Below are 10179 nucleotides of genomic sequence, written 5' to 3' on the forward strand. Positions count from 1 at the left end.
CTGGCCCAAAATCACCCAGCTGGCTTTCATAGAATAGAATAGAGCTGGAAGGGACCTTGGAGGTCTTCTAGTCTAACCTCCTCCAGCAGGAGACCCTATACCATTTCATACAAGTGGTTGTCCAATCTCTTCTTGAAACCTCCAGTGACGAAGGCAAGGCTGTTCCTCTGGTTAATTATCCTCCCTGTTAGGAAGTTTCTCCTTAGTTCTTGGTTGCTTCTCTCCTTGATTAGTTTCCATCCATGGTGTCTTGCCTTCAGGGGCTCTGGAGAATAAATTGACCCCCCTCTTCTTTGGGGCAGCCCCTCAAACACTGGAATACTGCTCCCATGTTACCCCTAATCATCTACTTTGATCAACCCTTCTGTTTCCATGACCTTTGCAATACAATACAGATAGTCCACCACTTTTCAAAAATGGTGTAGGGTCAATGCAATCCTAAGCTGCATTAACAGGGGGATTTAGTGAAGCTCACATGATGTACTAATACCATTCTATAATAGAGTCCTGCATCCAGTTTTGCTCACCACATTATAAAAAAGATGTTGAGACTCTAGAAAAAGTGCAGAGAAGAGCAACCAGGATGATGAGGGGACTGGAGGCTAAAACACATGAAGAACAATTACAGGAACTGGGCCTGGCTAGTCTAGGGAAGAGAAGGACCAGGGGAGACAGGATAGCAGTCTTCCAATGTTGGAGGGGCTGCCCCAGAGAGGAGGAGGAAGGGGTCATGCTATTCTCCAAGGCACCCGAAGGCCAGACAAGAAACAATGGATGGAAACTGAAGTAGGAGAGAGATTCAACCTGAAAACAAGGAGGAATTTTCTGACAGTGAGAACAATTCATCAGTGGAACAGAAATTGCCTTCAGAAGTTATGAGAGCTTCACCCCGGAAGCTTCCAAGAAGAGACTGGACTGCCATTTGTCAGAAATGGTGTAGTAGAGTTTCCTGCTTGGGTGTGGGGGGGTTGGACTAGGTGACCTAGAAGGTCCCTTCCAAATCTGCTATTCTATATTCAAGGGATACAGAAGTTGCCTTCAGAAGTTGTGGGAGCTTCATACCTGGAGGCTTTCAAAAAGAGACTGGACTGCCACTTGTCAGAAATGGTGTAGGGTCTCCCGCTTGGGTGGGCAGGGGAGTTGGACTAGATGACCTACAAGGTCCCTCCCAACTCTGTGAATCTATCTAACTCTCCCATGCCTTCTGGAAAAAAACAATTTGTCTTCTACCTATCTATCTAGCCCACGATCCAACCGAAGCGATACGTTACGCGCACTCTTTACGCTCTAGAATACGTTTCCGAGCCTTGTCACGCCGACTGGAACGTACGGTGAAAAAGTCTTTGCATCCCCGAAGATTTGCTGCTTACTTGGTGCAAAGCTGGGACAATGAGCGGGGCTGAATCCTTCGATTAATATTCCATCCATCCCCGTGGAGGGCAGGCATGCAGAGAGCAGTCTAATGACTGGAGGGGCTATTCCCCCCTATGAGGGACGGTTTCGAGCAAAGCTCCTGCGAGAAGCAGACCGAGGAGGAAAAGAGATGGGTTTGAAATTCTGCTCAGGGTAGCCTCCTCAAACAAAAAGGGGACGATCGCCTCGGGCGCCCGAGCTCGTTTTAATCAATGCCTCCTACCCCTCCGAATAGGGACTTCAGTTCATCAGTTGTTCTTCTGATCAGAATGCAGAATATCAAGAGTCGGAAGGGACCTCGGAGGTCTCCTAGTCTAACCCCCCCTCCCGCTCAAACAGGAGACTCTATCCCATTTCAGACAAATAGATGTCCAGTCTCTTCTTAAAAACCTCCAGTAATGGAGCACCCACCACTTCTGGATGGCAAGCTGTTCTACGCTGGTTAAATAACAGAATCACAGAGTTGGAAGGGGCCTTGGAGGTCTTCTAGTCTAGCCCCCTGCCCAAGCGGGAGACCCTACACCATTTCTGACCAATGGCAGTCCAATCTCTTCTTGCAAGTCTCAAGTGATGAAGCTCCCACAACTTCCGAGGGCAACTTCTGTTCCATGGGTTGATTGTTCTCACTGTCAGAAAGTTTCTCCTTATTTCCAGGTTGAATCTCACCTTGATCAGTTTCCATCCATTATTCCTTGTCTGGCCTTCAGGTTCCTTGGAGAATAGCTTGACCCCTTCCTCCTCTCTGTGGCAGCCCCTCAAATATTGGAAGACTGCTATCATGTCTCCCCTGGTCCTTCTCTTCCCTAGACTAGCCAGGCCCAGTTCCCATGACCGGTTCATCGTATGTTTTAGTCTCCAGTCCCCTCATCATCCTGGTTGCTCTTCTCTGCACTCTTTGTAGAATCTTTTTTCTATGGTGGTGACCAGAACTGGACCCTATATTCCAAATGTGGTATTCAATACAATAGAGCAGTGTTGAAAAAAAAAATGGCAAAAATTGTGGTCTCAAAATTATAAAATGACAATGTCAGTAGCATATAAAGAAAATTTGTATAAGATGTTTTACAGGTGGCATTTTCCCCCGACAAGAATAGCAAGAATGTTCAAGAATAAATCCGAAAAGTGTTGGAAATGTCATCAGATCCCTGGCTCATATTACCATATGTGGTGGACTTGTGAGGAGGCCAGGAAATACTGGACTAGAATTCGCATATGGTTGGAAGAAATGACAAAAAACATATAGATTTGAAACCAGAGATTTTTCTATTGGGAATCTTACCTGATACATTTAATAAAAACTTAAAGTATTTGATTGTAAATGTGTTAACAGCGGCTAGGATTGTATTTGCTAGAAATTGGAAGAGTGAGAAAATACCATTAGAGGAAGAAATTATTAAGAAAATACTGGAATGTGCTGAAATGAGTAGATTGACATTTGAAATTAGAGAACAAGAAGATAAACAATTCTATGAAGTTTGGGATCTTTTTTATCAATGGTTAGATAAAACGATATAATAATAGAATATATATATATTTTGGTTTTGATAATATTTTTAGAATATTATATTAAGATAGATTTGGTATGATTTTACGATTTGTTATAAATTAACTAAATTATAGTTATCTCGCTTAAGCATGAATTAGTTAAATTATAGTCAAATGATTGTTTAATAAGGATATTAGGATATATAATTGTTGATTGATAATATGAGTTACTATGTAACATAATTATTATGATGACTATGAAATAGATGCACAAAAAGGAGTGATAAACCAACCGATACACTGTCTGTAAATTTATGAAGAATGACGATGTTCTTATGTTATGTTTTATGTTTTATGTGTTTTTATTTGTTGTTAAAATCAATAAAACTTTTTTTTTTTTAAAAAAAATAGAGCAGTGTTGGCGAACCTTTTCAGCACCGAGTGCCGAAAAGGGGAATGCGCGCACAGGGAAGCACCAGAAACCAGAACTTCAGCTCATGGCGCGTGCACGGGGATGCTGGAAACTGGAAGAGCAGTTCCCCGGCACCCATGCGCATGCTGGGGAGCTGAGCTTCCAGTTTTGGTGCACGCATGCGCACTGGCCACCTAGTCTTCTGGTTTCTGGTGCACATGCATGCATGAAGACCAGCTGGCCGGTGCGCCTGCATGCGCCAGAAAATGGAAGCTCAGCTTCCCGGCATGCGCATGTGCACCGTGGAGTTTCTGGCACTCCCACAGGTGCACCTGACAGCTGGTCTTTGCATGTGCAGGCGTGCCGAAAACCGGAAGAGCAACGGGCAATGGCTGGTGTGCCCGGAGAGATGGCTCTGCATGCCACTTTCGGCATGCATGCCATAGGTTCGCTGTCGCTGCAATCGAGAGCTGGCAGGAAGAGTATTTTCCACAAAGGAGGTTTGTGTTAGGCTAAGTTCAGGACTAAAATGATTCAGCATTCAGCAGCTTGAGTGATGACAAACATCCAGGAACTGAAAATGTAATGTAGGCCAGTACTTTCCTTGCAGACGTGGATGGTGTTGAGATCTAGATCTGCGTTGAATGGCTATTTGTGATGGCTCAGTTCCTGGGAAAAGAATCATTCCCTTTTATAGCTTGAAGTTTATCTGCTTTTTTTTTGCTTCTCATAAATGTCCCCTGGCTTTGAATTGAATTGAATTTCACCTTGTTTGAAATTTGGGCACAAATATCCGAAGTGGAAAATAAGCCGAGAAGCACAACTGACTGATGGTATAGTCTGAATTTTAGAATCTCCTGCTTGAGAAGGAGGTTGGACTAGAAGACCTCCAAGGTCCCTCTCAGCTCTATTCTGATTATTGGGATTTGCAGGTGAAGGGATGAAAAATAGCTAACTCTCGAACAGCTCTAGAAGTTCTGGATGCTCCATCACTGGAGGTTTTCAAGAAGACCTCAGACAGCTGTTTATTTGGAATGGTATAAGGACTCCTGCTCAAGCAGGGGTTGGTTTAGAGGACCTTCAAGGTCCCTCTCAGCCTGAGGATTCTACAATTTCTGTACGTTATCTACCCTGTTTTCCTGAAAATAAGGTCCAACCAGAAAATAAGCCCTAGCATGATTTTTCAGGATGCTTGTAATATAAGCCCTACCCAAAAATAAGCCCCAGTTAAGATTGTCAGCCAGATGGACGCATTTAGTATATTTTCCCCGAAAATAAGACCTAACCGGAAAATAAGCCATAATGCGTCTTTTGAAGCAAAAAAATAATATAAGACCCGGTCTTATTTTCAGGGAAACATGGTAGTTGGGCAATGAAACATCTGCAAGAAAACAACCAGAGAGCACCAGGGACTCCATAGTAGCTAACTTTCCCTGAGAATTGTTCAGTTCAAACCATCAGGAACAATATTTATTTTTTTTAATGAAGGAAAAGGCTTTCCTTGGCAAGTTGACATTATAGATGGCAGCGTTCTAATTTCCAAGAAAATAATTTGTTGTGAAAATATGCCTTGATGAAGATAAGCTACAAGTATAGCGAGAAATTGCAGCATGCAAGGCTGGAGGTAAATGGAGAAGAACTGCCACTTTGTGGCTCCTTGAGGCTCTCTGAGCTGGATTGTTTTCCTGTAGACATTTCATTACCCAACTAGATAACATCATCAGTGCTGATGTAATGATCAGTAGCACTGATGTTGTTATCTAGTTGGGTAATGGAAGTCTGTAAGGAAACCACCAAGCTCAGACAGCATTTAGGACTGCATAGTCATTCTCCTCCTCCTCCTCCTCCTCCTCCTCCTCCTCCTCCTCCTCCTCCTCCTCCTCCTCCTCCTCCTCCTCCTCCTCCTCCTCCTCCTCCTCCTCCTCCTCCTCCTCCTCCTCCTCTTTCTCTTCCTCTCCACAAACCCTACTCCCTTCTACCACTGATGATGTTGTCTAGTTGGGTAATGAAATATATGCAAGAAAACCACAAAGCTCTAATAGCACCAAGGAACCCATAGTCGTTGTCTCTCCTCCTCCTCCTCCTCCTCCTCCTCCTCCTCCTCCTCCCTCCTCCTCCTCCTCCTCCTCCTCCTCCTCCTCCTCCTCCTCCTCCTCCTCCTCCCACTCCCTTCTACCACTGATGATGTTGTCTAGTTGGGTAATGAAATATATGCAAGAAAACCACAAAGCTCTAATAGCGCCAAGGAAACCACAGTCCTCCTCCTCCTTCCCCCCTCCTCCTCCTCTCCTCACACCCCACTCTCACTAGCCCTGATGATGTGACCTAGCTGGACAATGAAACGTCTGCAAAAACCTCTCACTAAGCTCAGAGAGCACAAAGGACCCACAGTTCAGAAAACTCACTTCTGTCGGCAATCGTCAGTTGGTCTAGCAAATGCAGATTACGCCCGAAACATGGGTGAGAAATGATGGCCTACTATGGGATGCCAATCCCACAGGGCAATTGCAAGGACTGGGTTGGAGATAAATCACATGCCTCATGACTTCTGGCATCACAATTGTGCGACGATGCCCTGATTCACAGGCCATCGTTTTCATTTCATCTCGGCCAGCTCACAACGGCCGTGTTGCGCACAGTTCTTAACAAAAGCTTCTTGTGTCTGTTGGAAGAAGACAGACACCAATTATCCTGGATTGCCGTTCTATCCAACAGTGCTAAAACCTCCCTTTCTGTCCAACGATCCCAGCTTCTGCCTTTCAAGACGTTTAAAATACAGTCTTGCCCAAAGTGACATTTTGAAATACATCGTGCGGCCTGTGAGAAAGATTCCAGAATTATGATTAATTTAGGAGGGGAAGAGAAGGCAGTCCGACGAACTCCAGATATAAATTCTTCAAATCAGGATGATTAAATGAAGCGAAGATACGACGGAAATAAATTATCCAAAGGAACAGTGATGGCTTCAATGGATTTGTTGCTTTTTAGAAATTCAGGCAGAGGTGCTTCTCTCCCAAATTAAATGTTTCTGGCCACATTCGGTTTTCTTGAACATTTCAAATAATGGTAACACAAGAAGAAGAGTCAGTTTGGTGCAATGGTGAAGGCACTGGGCTAGAAACCAGGAGACAGTGAATTCTAGTCCTGCCAGGCATAAAAACTGATTGGGTGTCCAATCACCATGAGATGATGAATTTTAGTCCTACTATAGGCATGAAAACTGACTGGGTGACTTTGACCAACCACCAGGAGACTGTGAATTCTAGTCTCAATTTACACAGGAAAGCTGGCTGGGCGACTTTGGGCCAATCGCCAGGAGATATGAATTCTAGCCCAGCCTAAGGCAGGAAAGCTGGGTAGGTGACTTTGGGCCAATCACCAAGTGAATGTGAATTATAACTCCATTTTAGGAAAGAAAGCTGGCTGGGTGACTTTGGATCAATCATCAGGAGACAGTGAGTTCTAGTCCTAATATAAACATTACGGCTGGTTGACCTTGGACCAGTCCCTCTTTCTCAGCCCTAAGAAAGGAGGCAGAAAGGTGACCTTCTACCGCTGCACCATAGAGAGCATCTTAACTTACTGCACCTCTGTATGGTTTGCCAGTTGCACAGAGGCAGATAGGAAAGCACCCCAGAGGGTTAATGTCATTGCCCAGAAGATCATGGGTTGCTCTCTCCCCTCTTTGGAAGAGCTTTATAGCTCCCACTGCCTTAAGAAAGTTCAAAACATTCTCAAAGATCCATCTCATCCTGGGAACCCTTTTTTTTTTGAACTATTACCATCTGGCAGACGGTACAAAATAATAAAAACAAGGACAAATAGGCTGAAAAACAGCTTCTATCCCAGGGCAGTAGCTCTTTTGAATTCTGCTGTATAGTGCAGTGTTGGTGTGGTGTCGGGGGTTTCCGGTTCAATGTCTGGAGTGTGAAGGATGTGTGTTTGTGTTTATTTTCATGGTCATGATGTGCACTGAAGATGGTGTTTGATTTCATTGTACGAGGTGCAATGACATTAAACTAAACTAAACTAAACTAAACAATGGCAAAGCACTTCGGAGAAACCTTGCCAAGGAAACAGTGGGAACTTATCTAGCCACAGACCTGCAGACTTGAAGGCACACAAACGCACAAAAACAACAAAACCACCACCAGACCACTCAAATGAGTGTAGTCTATTTCTTTTTAATCATTCTAACATTATGTTATGGATTTCGTTGAACCCCACAGTTCACCCCCGAGCTGCATATTCTCTCGGCCATGAATGTTGTCTTAATTGTGGATGTCAATCAATTATTGTGTGTCAACATCTCTGCCATACTGCCACATCAGCATGCCTTATTTATTGCCTTTGCCACTAGAGACACGGCTTTCTCTTAGAAAGAGTTTTTGTGAAATTTCTGTAATTCATGCTACCATAGATATTAAAATGCTTCCTCAAAAGTAATTTAAAAAAAAAACAGAATGTACTGAGAGCTCACAACCTGAATGATCGGGATGCTGAGGGCAAAAATACAAAAAGGCAGAATTTTTATAGCTCAGGGGTCCTTGATGCTCTCTGAGCTTGGTTGTTTTCTTGCAGATGTTTCATGACCCAACTAGATATCATCAGTGCTAGAAAGGAGAGGGGTTTGCAGGGAGGAGGAAGAGGAGGGGGGAGGGGGAGGAGGAAGAGGGGACAAGGAGCAGGAGGAGGAAGACTGTGAGGTCCTTGGTGCTCTCTGAGTTTGATGGTTTCCTTGCAGATGTTTTGTGACCCAACTAGGTAATCTCATGAGACTAGTGATGATGAGGCTACCTATTGTGGTCTATGAAACATCTGCAAGGAGACAGCCAAGCTCAGAGACCACCAAGGACCCCCCCCAAAAGGCAAAAATCCCAAACTCTTTCAGTCAATGCAGAAGCAGATTGGAATGGTTGAAAGCACCCATGGACTTCCTAGCGCATTGATGACCTTCCCTGTCCATTGCTAACCGGCTGTGTGGTTCTTTTTCTAGGATGAAGAAGGCGGCGTCGAAGTGGGTGAGGGTGCCGAGGAGTGGGGCCAGGCCAAGACATTAATCAAGCCCCCAGACCAGCTGGACCTGACTGATGCGGTAAGTAAAATTTGGGCTAGAGGCCAAAAGGGGGAGGAGAAGATATAGGATAGCCATGTGCCTGAAATGGTATAGAGGAAGAGGGTTGGACTAGAAGACCTCCAAGGTCCCTACTAATTCTGTGATTCTGAGGACACATTGGCAACATTTGGCGATTCACCCATAAGCTGAACTTCACCCATAAGCTTAACTCAAGCAAGGTAAAATCCTTACATGCTTTGAATTACTAGGGACATAACAGTGGTGCCTTGGTACTCAACTGCTTTGGAACGAATCAAATTTGATACTCAAAATTTGGCATTTTGAGACCAAAAAATTCCTCCTGGTATTCATCGTTTGATACTCAACGCAAAACCTAGAACTTGTTGGTGTGAACTGCCTTGTGACTCGTTATAGTTACTCTTTATGGGGGGAAACTTGGTTTGTTACTCATCGTTTTTGATACTCATCGCGCCTCCCAGAACCAATGAATGATGAGTACCGAAGTAGCACTGTACAGGTAGTCCTCGACTTATGACCATAACTGAACCCAACATTTCTGTTAAGTGAGACGTTTGAGTTTGGGCCCGTTTTACGACTTTGCTTGGCCACAATTGTTACGTGAATCACTGTGTCAGCGTTCCAGAAACCCTCAGCTCCAACCAATCACTCTGAGACAGGCGTCTTCTCAAAGGGTCCTTTTATCAGAGGAGTAAACCGGCACATCTGGGAAATCCCGGATCTGAAAATTTCGGGTTTCCCTGCAATAAGTAAAATATTACAAATCCACTCCTTGAATCCCTCATTGCATCACATGCCCAAATCACCATCTGTCCCAACTTGAGTCGTACCCTCCTACTATTCCTCAGCCAGGTGCAGAAATAACATGACCTTGATTTTAAAGAAAAATGCTATTATGTCTAACCACATATGCTCTGTGCAATTCCCTCCCCCCATCTTCCCACGCTCAAGAATGTGGCAGCGTGGAAGCTTCTGGTGCTAATATGGCTTCCAAAGCTGATGTGATGACCCAAAGGGGCGTGGCACAAAGGCAACACAGTCAGATAAGCAAGAAGAGTCCCTTTATTATCTCCAACTTTGCCCCCAATGTCCAGGTTACCTTCGGGCTGGAGAAAAACTCTCCCAGGAACAGCCTTTGACTGTAGAAAATTCAGTCCAAAACAAGGTACACACAAACTGTAACTTAAAATCCAAACAAACCAAGCCGAAGTAATTAGCTTGACAGGGCAGGAGAAGGAATTTCAGACTTGAAAGCACGGCAAAACTCACACAGTTGGGAAGACACCAGGAACACAAATAAGCCACAATGAGACCAGATAAATTTATGTTTGCTCCCAAACAGCTTGCTATGCGCAGCTTCCCTTTTTAAACCCTGTGTTCCCAGCTGCAGCTAATGAAGGGAATCAGGGCCCTTTCCTCCCCATAAGCCACGCAACCCACGTTGCTCCCTTCTCCATTCCTCCTTGCATGCCCTAGGATGAAGAGGGGGTAGGCCTGGGTCTTCCTTCGAATTCCCTCTGCCTTGCTCTACCTCTCCCCTGCTCTGCCCAGCTGGATTTTGCCCTTCCCCAGTTTCTTCCGCAGCCAACGGAGCCACACTCCCACTCCCTGTCAGTGTCCAGCCTCCCCCTCCAAGTCAGATTCCAACAGGGGCATGACAGCTGACACACTGCAGTGGACAAGCTAGTAACCCGGTTGTTAAGCGAATCCAGCTTCCCCACTGACTTTGCTTGTCAGAAGGTCGCAAAAGGGGATCACGTAAACCCCAGGGCCC

The 10179-nt window shown here is 44.9% G+C and overlaps 1 protein-coding gene across 2 annotated transcripts in view; it reads left to right on the forward strand.

Annotated features, from left to right (window-relative positions):
* DNAI1 (dynein axonemal intermediate chain 1) overlaps positions 1-10179 on the forward strand; it is a 148110-nt gene that overhangs the window by 10522 nt on the left and 127409 nt on the right. For both annotated transcript variants that reach the window (XM_087958757.1, XM_087958756.1), the window contains exon 3: positions 8307-8405. In XM_087958757.1, coding sequence (XP_087814883.1) covers positions 8307-8405 — 99 coding nt within the window. The remainder of the gene's footprint in view (positions 1-8306; positions 8406-10179) is intronic.

This window comes from Notechis scutatus, chromosome 2 (genome assembly GCF_049901735.1).
Source record: "Notechis scutatus isolate UNSWTSFEM ecotype Mainland chromosome 2, rNotScu1.2, whole genome shotgun sequence".
NCBI lineage: Eukaryota > Metazoa > Chordata > Lepidosauria > Squamata > Elapidae > Notechis > Notechis scutatus.